Here is a 13,256-nt window from a genome sequence, read left to right on the forward strand (position 1 = left end):
AGTAATAATTTTGATTCAGTTTTATGAAAGCGAAACATCTTGGTGATTCTAAACTTTTAATCTAAATCATAACTGTTTTTGCTTTATCTTTATTTTCATAAATATTTCTGGTGATTAAACATTTAGACATAGTTTATAATGATAACATAAAGAAATTTAAGTTGTTATATTGCTTGTAATATTTTTAAGTACACAAGTTGAGTCTTAGAGGTAATTCGCTTTCGCAAAACTGAATCTAAATCATAACTGTTATTGCTTTATCTTTATTACAATAAATTTTTCTGATGATTAAACATTTAGATCTAGTTTATAATGATAAAATAAAGAAATTTAAGTTGTTCTAATACTTGTAATATTTTTAATTACATAAGTTGAGTCTTAGAGCTTTAAATCAGAGAGCACATTCTTACAGTGAAAGGTGAAATTTACATGGGACAAATTAGAAAGGTAAAAATAAGTTTGTTTATACACATTTGGCTTAAATAACTTTACTTTGTAATCATATACATAATTTATAGATTTTTAACTGATTATAAAAATTTGATACGAAGTGTATTTAAGAGTGATACGTAAAATCTTTCTATAAATGTTTAGATCATACGGGGAATAATAGAAACAATTAAAATAAGACTAATAATATTTATAAAACAAACATTATATTAAAATTCTTATTAACCTAATATTAACATTATGTAATTATAAATGAATTAACTTCTAATAAAAATTTATATTTTGAAAGTTATACACAATTTCAAACTTTTTATATATAATAGTAGTATTTATACAATTCTTCTTCTTCTTGTAGTTTTCTATTTATTGCAGCTATTATAATTCTTGGCACAAGAAACAGGAATACCTATTTATGTAAAAAAAAGAAAAAAAAAGATAAAAAAAATTAATATTTTATTAAATTAATATTTTACATTCTAATGCACCTTATCTTACACACACAGTTGCACCAGTAATAAAAAAGAAATAGTGACAGTTAAGGAAAAGAATGCAGACCACATCGCACCCGAGAAATACATAATCAGTTTTAAAACATCTTAATCCTAAGAAATAAAGCAATAAATATTAAATCATAAACATTAATAAAACATGAACGTGGATATAATATATGTGGATTATATCTTCTCTCCCAAATCTTAATTATTTGTCCATACCTCAGCTACTCGATCCACCTTGGTATGGCCAAATTATATAGATTATATCTTCTCTCTCAAATCTTAATCATTTATCCATACCTCAGCTACTCGGTCCACCAAGATATGGCTAAAGAGAAAGAGAGAGAGAGAGAGAGAGAGAGAGAGAGAGAGAGAGAGACAGAGTTCCTTATAATAATACAATAATTTAATAAATAATTTAATAAATAAACCGCAAGCAGTAACAATAAAAATAGCAAACAGTAAATTGTTAGTTAGTGTAAGTAGAATCATCATTATAATTAATAAAATTAGCCGAGAAAAATTTATATAATATATATTATTTAAAAAATCCACTTATATAGAATTAAAGATTAACAAATTTAGTACAAACAAGACTGCATGCATAAAAGAAAGAAAAGTTATAAATGTAAAATATTGCATAATTTTCTATTTTTTTTATTAATATTTTTTCCACATTCCTTATTGTATTGCGACAAAATAAAATAAATACGCATGCGTATAAATAATTTTATTAAATAAACTTGTGGAAAATTTGGACATGGTGTTTGAAAAGATACAGCCTGAACAAGTTGAAATAAATGCCAATACCTTTTTGGAAACAATTACTTTCAAAATTAGCGATAAATACCTTTTCTAGTTTATGAATATAAGAACAAAAATTAAAACTTGCAACATATAAATTTCCAAATGGATTTTCCTCTGTAGCAGCAAAAGCTCGAAAAGAACAGTATAAACTAGTATTATCTATGACAGTCTTGCTTTCATTAAGATAAGCGGTACAAGTTTCACATATATGTATTTCTAAACATTTTTTAATTAAGTACCCGCATACATATCTAAATGCATTTTCTTCCGGCAAATCCATATTGTAATAATCATGATTTGGAATATCTAAAATTGGGCGCGCAGATGTGATTGAAGATGGAATGAACGTAGAAGGTGGACTCGAACATGATGCTCCGATTAAATTTAACATTTTATCTGTGTCAGCAGCACAATTTTGCGTATCTGTGTGCTGTAAAACTTTCATACTAAAACTTTTTTTGAAAGCGCGAGTAAACTGTATTGATGTCGGATTTAGACAATTACCGTTTTGTTGCCTAATAGAACCAAAAAAATTTTCAAAACAATCTTGATTTATTTTACGTGTGCGTAAATGTGGAAATCCATAACATTTTAATTTTTCCCAAAGTAACATTATACTTTTAATTGTAATCTGCCAACATTCAAAACAGTTTACTTTAACACGTACATTATTTTTATTGATGACATTTATAGTTTTTAAAAAATTTATCATTTGTTCTAAAAATTGATTTTGTTTTTCGCTTCCGGTAAATACTTTTCCATATTCTTTAGGACTATTTATTGAAGAGGAATTTAAAACATCAAATAACTTATCAAAATGATCAATATAATCTATTGTTCCTACTGCTTCGCTTGAAAGAAAACCGGAGGACATTTGTGTACACATGCCCGCAGCTACGCGATTACTTGAAAATTTGAACGGCATATTTAACTTTCATTTTTTGAAAACTTGTAGGTTCTACATGATTTTTAGATAGCTTTGGAGCAGTTTTGATCCATTGTTTGCTATCTCTATTATAAAATTCTATAATGTGAGCCCATAATGCAACTTTGTTCATTTCAAATTCTATACGATGTTTAAATAAATTATCGCGTGTTCTTTTCATCAAATGAGGTGTATCAAATATATATAATATTTCAAAATTATCAACTAAAAAAGTACAATTTTCTGTGGAAATACCCAATTCACGAGATAGCTGCATAAAATTGGAACCCATATCCGAAATTAAAGCGTGCACATTAACACCACAACCTTGCAATTTCCGAATAATATCAAATATAATAGGTTTTATTACATTTGATTTACATGACGTTTCCACAAAACAAAAGCAAACTGGAAGTTTCCAATCCCCTGCAATGCTGCGTGCCATTATAACTAAAGCATTTTTTGCAGGTTTTGCTGATTTTTCGTTACCCGTATCTTCAAACCCGATTATTTCATCTTGTGAAATGTTGTAAAATAAATGAGCTTTCAAACTCATTTCATCTATGCATAATATACAATGTCGTTCTAAAGGCGGCAATGAATTTATTTTGACAGACAGAACATCAAAAATGTTATTATTTATCCCGGGATTAATTTTCCATGTTTGTGTAAATGATTGCAGACCACGTATGGAAGGTAATGCGAATTGTTTCTTAAGTTCTCGATAATTTCGCGGGCTTACAAAATATAACCGCAACGCAAATTGTTTAAAGTCTGAAGTGTATCTTCTTCCATGTTTGCTTTTAATTTGGGCATCAACCTGTGCAGATAATAATTGTGCCACATTTGGAGGTAGTAACTTACAACCTAACTGACGAAGACTCTCATGTTCCTTGACATCTTCCTTATTTTTTCTTATATTTTCCAATTTTTCGATCTTCTTTTCAAGCCGTCTAATTCTTTCTCGCAGCATTTTATTTTCTGCCTTTAACTTTAAATTTCGGTCTTTTAATTTCCTCTTCCTCGGACTTTCTGTCACAGTTGATAAATCAGTATTGCTGGATGTACTCCTACACAAACAGAAACAGAATAATTTTGTAAAAACGTTGAAAATTAAGATATAAAACTGGGAAGACATAAAAAAATGAATTTAAAGAGATTGAGTATAACTAGATATACATATATAAGTAAACTAGTAAATAACTAAAATATATTCTGAAATTTGTTATACAATCATTACTTTTAAGTGTGTTTTTATTTTATTTAAAATATAGTAAGAGAGAAATATAGTGAAATTATAATATAACACATAAAATTGTGAGAAATATAATTTGAAAAAATTATATATATTTTAAAATAATAATTAAATGCCCTAAATGTTATATTTTTACAAATACTATAATTAAAATGTATTTATGTAATTATAAATAAGAACTCACGGTTTAGCAATGTCGGCATAGGTATCCATGGGCAATATTTCTGTTGACTGGATATTGCTGAAACATATAATATATACTTTTAATATTACCGCCTATTTACATAACTTTATCCAAATAAATAAATTTTTATTGATTTATCTAAAATATATATTTATAAAGTATTATATTGAATAACGGATAGCAAAAACTCTTTAAAAAAATATTGTGAAATATGTAAAAGTTTAAAAACCTGCTTGTTTCTTCTTTTTGACAAGCCTCAACTATATTTCCAACATTTTCTGATGTTACAGATGTATTGCTATAAAAGTTATAAAATATTATTTTATATATTATTAATTGTTGTTCATTAGAAAAACATATATTATTTAGAAACTATGTTTTAAAAATGCATTATTTACTTTGTTCCAAAAAATATAGTTAGTATTGCATCAGGATGAAGATTGGCTCTACTTTTGCCTATTTTGTATCACTTTTCTTCAAAATGCAAGTGGCACAGTCGATAGTTGCGATGAGCGTATTCGGGACCCATTACCTCTAAATCATACCTTCCACATGCACGTATCCATTGCAATCATCTATGAATTTTACAGAAAATTATTAATATAAAAAATTTAAAAAAAAAAAATATATATATAGATACATAGATGATAGATATAATATAAAATAAATATAATACTGAATTGCATATGTTTAAAAAAAAATTATAAAACAAAACAGTACCTATCATATTCCTTTGGAAATAAAAAGAAGTGTCTTTTCTCCGTAGTATTGTTACACTCCTTTACGACACACCATAAACTTGATTTAGAAGCTGACATCCTCTTTCCTTATGTTTTATTATCTGTATCTTCCAAGAAGCTGCACCTGCAACAAAGCTAAGATCAAAGGTGCTTCTAGAAGAGAATAGAAAATCTGTATAAATCTTATAATTAAAATTTATACAGATCAACTATTCTCTGAACAAAGATTCTCCTCGACAGTTAATATTAATTTCCACTCAGTCATTGAACACCACTGAGCACTGAACACTTCTCACTATCTATTTTTTTTGACACAGCTTTTCACTTCGATTCTATACAGCTGATGTACAGCTAAACGTCTGCTCCCGCCAATTCTAACCGAATTCTACATGGCATTTAAATGTGTGACAGAAAGAGCTATAGAAAAACAGTAAGAGAAAATGCGACAGAAAATCTGTTATGTGATTGGTTACCTACTTAGCTCGCGCATGTGCAGTTCAATTTCGTACACGCTGAAATCGGGAGAGTTGCGCTACTGTATATACTGTGACGTAGATCTGATCAATCGTGCCTATCCCTCTCCTAAACCTCGTTTGATTTGGTGGGAGTATCACCTTCCTCTCCACCTCCTCCCTCAATCTCTCTGCAAGTACCGTTGCGTACACCTTGTATACCGTTTGTGTTAAAGTGATCCCTCTATATTCTTCAACCCTTTCCCCCTTCCCTTTTTTCACTACCGGCACTACCACTTCCTCCCTCCACTCTTTCGGCCACCCCTCTCCTCTCCACACTCTGTTGCATATTTCCCACAACCATTTCTTTATTTCTTTTCCTCCAAATTTCCATACTTTGTTTACAATACCATCCCCTTCCGCCGCTTTTCTCTTTCAGTTTTTTTACCGCCCTTGCTATTTTCTCCTTACTGATATCATCTTCCTCCACTCCTTCTCTTCGCCTCACCTCCCCTCTTACTCTCCACTCCACTCCCCCCAACACTTTTCTAAAGTATCCCTCCATTCCCTCATTTCGATCCCTTCTGTGACTCTGTTTCTCTTTTTCCTCCCCCTGTTCACTACCCTCCATACATCCCCTTCCGTTCTTACATCTACCAATTCCCTCTCCCATCTTTTTCTTTCCCTTCTTTTCCTTTCCTTACAATACTCTTTGTATCTCTTCCTTATCTCTTTATATTTCTCCCCATTCCCTTCACTTTTCTTCCACTTTTTAAACTCCTTTCTTACTTCTCTTTTCATACTGCTACATTCCATATCCCACCAACCTCTCCACACCTTTTTCTCTTCTCTCTCTACTCTTTCCAATGCTCCTTCCACTCTTTTTTTCAATTTCCTCTAACCCTCCTCGAATCTCTTCGAAATACTATCCTTCTTGCCCAGGTATTCCTCAAATTTCTTTCTTTCCTCTTCCGTCCACACCTCTCTTTTTTCTCGTCTTTTCTTTTTCCCAATCCTTTCCTCCCCCCTTCACGTATACAGTTAATGGCTGATGGTCAGAATCCACCCAGTCCTCCACCTTCATCTTTACCACTTTCCCTTTTGTGTCCTCATTCCCGATTACGTAGTCAATTACAGTCCCCCCTTCCCTCCAGTATACATCCATTCTCCCTCCTCATCTCCCTTTATGCATCCGTTCAAAATTGACCATCCTAATTCCTTTAAGAAACCACACAGTTTCATTCCCTCCATTCATCTTTCCATTTTTTGAGTCTCTCTCTCTCTCTCTTTCCCCTACCCCTCCGTCTTCCTCCTCTCTTAAATCTCTCTCCTCTCTACCTGTTCTCGCATTAAAATCCCCCCTATTAATATACTTAACCCTCCTCTTTTTCCTCTATCCATTCTCTTAATTGCCTCGTTTTTTCCTCTAGATTCCCATTCACATATACACCCACTAGTTTCCACCATTCTCCCCCTAAGTTGACTTTACTCACTTGTAATCCCACCTCTTTTCTTTCCCTATTCTCTTTTTCTCTTTCTATCCCATCCCTTATCCCCCTGATCATCCCTCCCATTGCCCTCCCTTTTTTGCTCTTCCTTCCTGCTTCTTGCATCTCCCAAACGTATCCCTTCGGTAACCATCTTTGCACCCTCTCCCATCCTTTCTTCTGTAACCATGTCTCACTCAAAAACATCACATCTCATTCCTTCAATTTCTCCCTAAAGTCCTTTTTTTTATTTTCCATGCCTGCTACATTCCAAAAACATACTTTGTATTCTTTACCGTCCCTCTTTTTTCTATTCTTCTTTCTATCATATTTTCCTTTTCCCTTAATCCCATCTTTCTCCCCCTCTCCTACCCCACCCCCCTACTAATAAACCTTTTTTCCTTTCTTCTCCTTTCCCCCCTCTCCTCTTTTACATCTCTTCCCTTTCATTCCCTTAATTCATCTTTGATCTCATCCCATATCCACAATTTATCCTCGATTCACATTTTCATATATCCTACTCTTACCTTCTTTCCTTTCCTTTTATTGTTTTCTGCCTCCGTCTTTATCAGCCACTTTACTTTCTTTTTCCGTTAAGTCGTCCACGATCCACTCCTTCCTATCCCTCAGCTTCGTCTTTCCCTTCATCATAGGGATGTTCGATCTTGTCAAAAGAATCGATTTTTTTAATCGAACTGAATCGTAACTAATAGCGTTTTCGATTGGGATGCACTGACTGCACTCAGTGTCAGGCGCGTGTTCGATTAGCAGTGCCAATGCGCATTTGGCTAATGTCACATGTTCGTTTGAACGCACGACACTCGCATAGTGCGCACTCAGTGCGCACTAAGTGGCGCGAGATATTTTGACCGTGCCAGTTCAGTGCACTGGATGCATGCAAGCATCAGTGCATTATTCATATCAAGCAATAACGAACGAAGTTTCAAATTTAAAAAAATGAGCAATCCGGATTTGGATCTTTTTAATATTTTGGAGACATTTTTGGAATCTTCTTCTAGTTCAAGCGAGGAAGAAGAAATAATTGCAATCTTCCGAACTAGAAGAATGGTTCCAAAAACTGTAAATTATGTAGCATGTGTGAAAAAAATAGATAATGACACCGTAAGTGTTATGTCTTTTATACAAGTACATCGATTTTAACCTTTTTTAAAATATCATTAATTACTTGATGTAATATAATAGCATTTTTTTTATGATTATATACCATTTAATTACATATAATAAAAATCATTATTTACTGAGCACGAGATTACTTTTTCAAGGTTCCTTTTTTCTTTTTCGCGTGATCTATTATAATTTACTCAAGTGACACTTGCACTGACAATTTGGGCGTGTTCTTTTGCATTTGCACTATTCAGTGCAACTCATGGAACTTGTCCAGTGTTGGCGTGAACTGAGTGCGCACTGATGCGCACTAATAGCGTTTTTGATTGGGAAAAAGTTAGTGCGCACCAGTGCGCACTCAGTTCACGCCAACACTGGACAAGTTCCATGGGTTGCACTGAATAGTGCAAATGCAAAAGAACACGCCCAAATTTTCAGTGCAAGTATCACTTGAGCTGATTAGATCACGCAAAAAAAAAAAAATAATCTTGTGCTCAGTAAGTAATGATTTTTACTATATGTAATAAAATAATATATTAGATGATCAAGAATTACATATTTATCCATAATTGTACACACTTGTACAATTGTACATGCAATAAATTACATGCAATGACAATTGAAAAAATTTTAATCTAACTTTAAAATTTTTACTAACATTTGATATTTTTCATTTAGGATTTAAAGCATTTTGGAAAAAGCAAATAATAATGGAAAAAGTAAATTTCGAGTGCAGTTTTTGTGGAATAATCGGATCATATAATACCATATATAATCATATTAATTGCGATCATCCAGATCCAGAAACTATTAACAATTTTGAATCCCAGGCTGGATGTAGCAGTGTTCAGGAATTGCACGAAAATTCAGAAGTAGACGTCGAGATTGATAATAGCAAAAGTAAGTTTGTTTCTTATGGAAATTATAAGCAAATATTTTTGCTGCTTATGGCCAATTTCTGTACCTCCAGATAACTTTATCTGACTTATGCCTCTTTCTACCAACGCAGATTAACTTTAATCTTAGTTTAACATACTCTTCATCTTTTTCCAGTTTTTAAAACTAAAGAAAGATAAAGAGTAAGTTAAACTGGGATTAAAGTTAATCTCCGTTGGTAGAAATAGGCATTATTGATTAACCAATCGAAATTGGCTATTCTGACAGATATCTTGCAGATAAGTTATCTGCCAAATATCTAAAAATGAAGAAAGAGGATATTAACTTGAATATTTTACCTTTTTGTATCAAAAAGTTTTTAAATAATAGAAAGCTACTTGAAGAAAACTAAAAAACGATAGACATGTATCAAAATCATGATTAAAATAGTAACATCTCTTTTGAATTTTGTTATAACTGCAGTCTAATATTATAATTAAATATTTTAAGATTTGGCAGAATGGAGTGAAGGTGAAACGAAATTACTCCTAGATAAATATGGTCAATACATGGTTATGATTGGTCCGATGAAACAGTTTAAAACAAAAAAAACTATGTGGGAGAAAATAGCAATAGACTTAAAAAATATTCTTGGTGTGTCCAAAACATCTCTGCAATGCGAAAATCGGTATAAAACCATTATGAAACGAGAGAAAAAGGCAACTGACAACAACAAAAGTACAGGAGTAAAATGACTGTTCCTTATGAAAATGAATTATCAGGAATTATAGGAGTTGATGATAGCATAGAACCTGAGGTAAAATTTTAATTTTAAAACGTGTAATCAATCTTAAAAATTTATAATTATATTTAGTAATTTTAACATTATTTGTGTAGAAATATAGGTTTTAATAGACGCCAAACATTTAGTCTTAAACATGAAACGAACATTATCTGATCTTGGGGATGAAGCTAAGGAAAACATTTCTGATAAAGAGACAAATGCTAAGAAAAAGAAGATTTTTAATAAGAGTCGAAGTGTTGAAGACACTTTGAAGGAAATACATGAAAAGAAAGAAGAAGGTAGAGAACGAAGACATCGAGAAAAACTTGAGTTGTTTAAACAATTTTGTGAGAAATATCAAAAAAAGACTTCCAAAGAATAAGGTACTTTTGTATATATGTAAACCCCTTCGGGGTTAGTCGAGTAAATTACAAGGTACTTGCATTATTGCTAAATATTTTATCAAACTTAATATTGTGTTACGTTTTTGTGTTTATTACTATTATTTTTTATTTTATTTTAATTTTAAGACTGTTGCACAGATTATTAATAAATTAAGGTATTAATAATAGAATAAGAATGTAAGTGCAATAAAAAAAATAAATATAATGTGATAATAAATAAATATTAAAACATTCAACAAGTAGAGATATTGTTTCATTTTTTATTTGTTTTTTTATAAAATGTAAAAATTGCGTCCAAAAACCTTTAAATTTGAAAATATCATCTATTTACTATTTACTATCATCAAATGACTTGCATATTTCATTTCTTTTCTGCTCTCCTCTTCTTTTTAATTCTATTTCTCCCAAAGCTTGAGGATCATCAATGTTAAGTATTTCATCATAATTGGGCTCGTTTGTTAATTCTACGTCGAATGAATCCTTCAAATCAATACACAAATTGTGCAATACGCAACACACCAGTATAAATTTTGAAATTTTTTTGACATTGTGAAATTGTAATTCTATTAACTGACGAAATCGCAACTTTAGTAAACCAAATGCATTTTCAATAAGCACTCTCGTTCCACAAAGTTTTTTGTTATATATTCTTTGCGGTCGAGTAAGATTTCCATAATCTTTATAAGGTGTTAAAAGATATTCCCTTATTGGATAAGCACTATCGCCTAACAAATGATACTTCCCATTTTTACATATATCACTAATATTTTTGCTTATAAAAGATAATGTGAATGTCCTGCTATCATGCAGTTTGCCAGACACTCCGGTGAAGGCATCAATAAATCTTTTTTTATCATCACAAATTCCTTGTAATACAAGACTCGTTTTGTCATGTCGATTAGCATAAGTAGATCTTATTTTATGTTTAGGAGTTCGAATGTTTATATACGATCCATCAATACCTTCTAATACATTTGGGAAACCTGATATCTGAAAAGAAAGAATCATTTATTATTTTAATTTATAACACTTCAATAATAAAATTGGAAATAATTTTCTAAATTTATTTAAACTTTGAAAAACAATAAGCTAGCTCATCTTTTTCTTCGTCATTATTAGGAAACTTTATAATATCTTTAGCTATGCTTAAAAGATAATTAATCACTCTTGATAAAATTGTTTTGCAGGTTGAAATAGCTATATCGAATCGATCTGCTACGTCTCGCATCGATGATTTGTTTCCTGCAAACCTGTAAAATATATAATAAATATATTATATAAATTAAAAATAAAGAAAGCAATGAGCTAAAGAGCCACGCAGGATGTCAAGTGCAAAATAAGACAAATTCAAAATAAATCCAATGTAGCAAACGTTTCGACCTTTAATCGTGGTCTTCTTCAGTACAAGTATTGAAAGTTCTATGAGAAAAACATAATAATCGCACTAATTACAATATAAACTCAGTAAACAATGTAAACAATGTAATAAAAAGTAAACAATAAAAATCAAAATTAAAACAATTTACAAACCAAATAGAAAATGTAAGATGTCCCACTGTACATCTTTCTTCAAGGTCTAATCATATCAAACAACCTCCCGAACGTGTCGTAAGACAAGAGCTTTGGAAAATCGACATGACTTGAATTGCTGACTAATAAATAAATGAAGATAATATTAAAATAATAAATCATAAAATTGTAACAGACAACAAAAAAGGGAATAAATAAATTAAAAAAGATAAACGTTTGTTTTGTAATTCGTTTTAATTTTGACTTTCATTATTTACTTTCTATAAGTTTATATTGTAATTAGTGCGATTATTATGTTTTTCTCATAAAACTTTCAATACTTGTACTAAAGAAAACCACGATTAAAGATCGAAACGTTTGCTACATTAGATTTATTTTGAATTTGTTTTATTTTGCGCTTGACATCTTGCGTAGCTCTTTAGCTCATTGCTTTCTTTATTTTTAATTTACTTATATGAGCCTTAACCATTGTTTTATATTGTATTATATAAATATTAATAAAATTATAATTATTAAAAAAAAATTGTTTTATATATTATGTTGCACTAACCACAAAAAAGATAAAATATGCTTTTCAGCAGAAACCATTGTTTTACGACCATGCATTTCATTCTTTGGGAAGAAATCTGATTGTTGAAAATCATGTATTAATTGTATGTACACATGTTTCTGGACACATTCTAAAATGCCTATAAAACTATGACAAATATAAAAATTATTATTTATTATAAAAATGCAATTATATTGCATCAAGTAATTAATTATATTTTAAAAAAGATATAAAATCAATGTATAAAAGATATAACACTTACGGTGTCATTATCCATTTTTTTCACACATGCTACATAATTTAAAGTTTTTGGAATTATTTTTTTAGTTCGGAAGATTGCAATTATTTCTTCTTCCTCGCTTGAACTAGAAGAAGATTCCAAAAATGTCTCCAAAATATTTAAAAAATCCAAATCCGGATTGCTCATTGTTTCAAATTTGAAACTTTGGTATTGCTTACAATGCACTGATGCTTGCATGCATCCAGTGCACTGAACTGGCACGGTCAAAATATCTCGTGCCACTTAGTGCGCACTGAGATCGCACTATGCGAGTGTCGTGCGTTCAAACGAACACGCGACACTAGCCCAGTGCGCATTGGCACTGCCAATCGAACACGCGCCTGACACTGAGTGCAGCCAGTGCATCCCAATCGAAAACGCTATAACTTTTTCCCAATCGAAAACGCTATAAAAGTATCGATCCATCCAAAAATCGAATGCCAAAGAATCGATTTTGCAAAAATCTTATTTATTCTTTTAATTTTATACAAAATTATGCCGTACATTTCAAGATTACATCTGTACTTATTATTTACGTATTATTCAAACAAAATTTTTTTTATGTAGACAATACAAACAATGTAAATTATTAAATAACATAATACTAAAAAATTAAAAAAGATAAATAAATAATTAAATTATTAATATATCTGATTTTAATGTTGACAAAATAAAAATATTAAAAATTCAAAAATAAAATATAATTTACGTTATTTCTGTATATTGGTAAAAATAAAAGCAGTACGCCTTAAATAAAATATTTTATATTTCTTTTATATTTATCATTATACATACTATTTACATAATTATATACGCGTTAAGGATTGTTGTAAGATAATTGTGTCTTACAGCGTGAGTATTAGTATTTGAGTGGAAGTTCATACACGGGAAGACTAATTTCAGTGTCCGGATA

General features: G+C 30.6%; 3 protein-coding genes across 4 annotated transcripts; 1 reads left to right on the plus strand and 2 right to left on the minus strand.

The window, feature by feature from the left end:
* Positions 1-2,634: 2,634 nt before the first annotated feature.
* LOC120358449 lies at positions 2,635-5,422 on the minus strand. Its single transcript, XM_039452770.1, has 6 exons — positions 5,333-5,422; positions 4,836-5,240; positions 4,514-4,690; positions 4,345-4,413; positions 4,116-4,172; positions 2,635-3,746 (listed from the first exon to the last, which is right to left on the minus strand). Exons 5-6 carry the CDS (start codon positions 4,142-4,144, stop codon positions 2,654-2,656), a joined length of 1,122 nt encoding a protein of 373 aa, XP_039308704.1. The 5' UTR covers positions 4,145-4,172; positions 4,345-4,413; positions 4,514-4,690; positions 4,836-5,240; positions 5,333-5,422; the 3' UTR covers positions 2,635-2,653.
* Positions 5,423-8,603: 3,181 nt separating this feature from the next.
* Positions 8,604-10,103, plus strand: LOC113004030. Of its 2 annotated transcripts, none has more exons than XM_039452906.1 (3): positions 8,604-8,819; positions 9,306-9,612; positions 9,701-10,103. In XM_039452906.1, exons 2-3 carry the CDS (start codon positions 9,547-9,549, stop codon positions 9,959-9,961), a joined length of 327 nt encoding a protein of 108 aa, XP_039308840.1. In that variant the 5' UTR covers positions 8,604-8,819; positions 9,306-9,546; the 3' UTR covers positions 9,962-10,103. Both variants share the same exon structure in this region; 1 of them encodes a protein (XP_039308840.1).
* Positions 10,104-10,291: 188 nt separating this feature from the next.
* Positions 10,292-10,991, minus strand: LOC113004032 (putative nuclease HARBI1). Its single transcript, XM_026136003.2, has one exon. The coding sequence runs from the start codon at positions 10,989-10,991 to the stop codon at positions 10,314-10,316; it is 678 nt and encodes a 225-aa protein (XP_025991788.2). The 3' UTR covers positions 10,292-10,313.
* Between the last annotated feature and the right edge of the window lie 2,265 nt (positions 10,992-13,256).

Source organism: Solenopsis invicta, chromosome 8, assembly GCF_016802725.1.
Source record: "Solenopsis invicta isolate M01_SB chromosome 8, UNIL_Sinv_3.0, whole genome shotgun sequence".
Classification (NCBI taxonomy): Eukaryota; Metazoa; Arthropoda; class Insecta; order Hymenoptera; family Formicidae; genus Solenopsis; species Solenopsis invicta.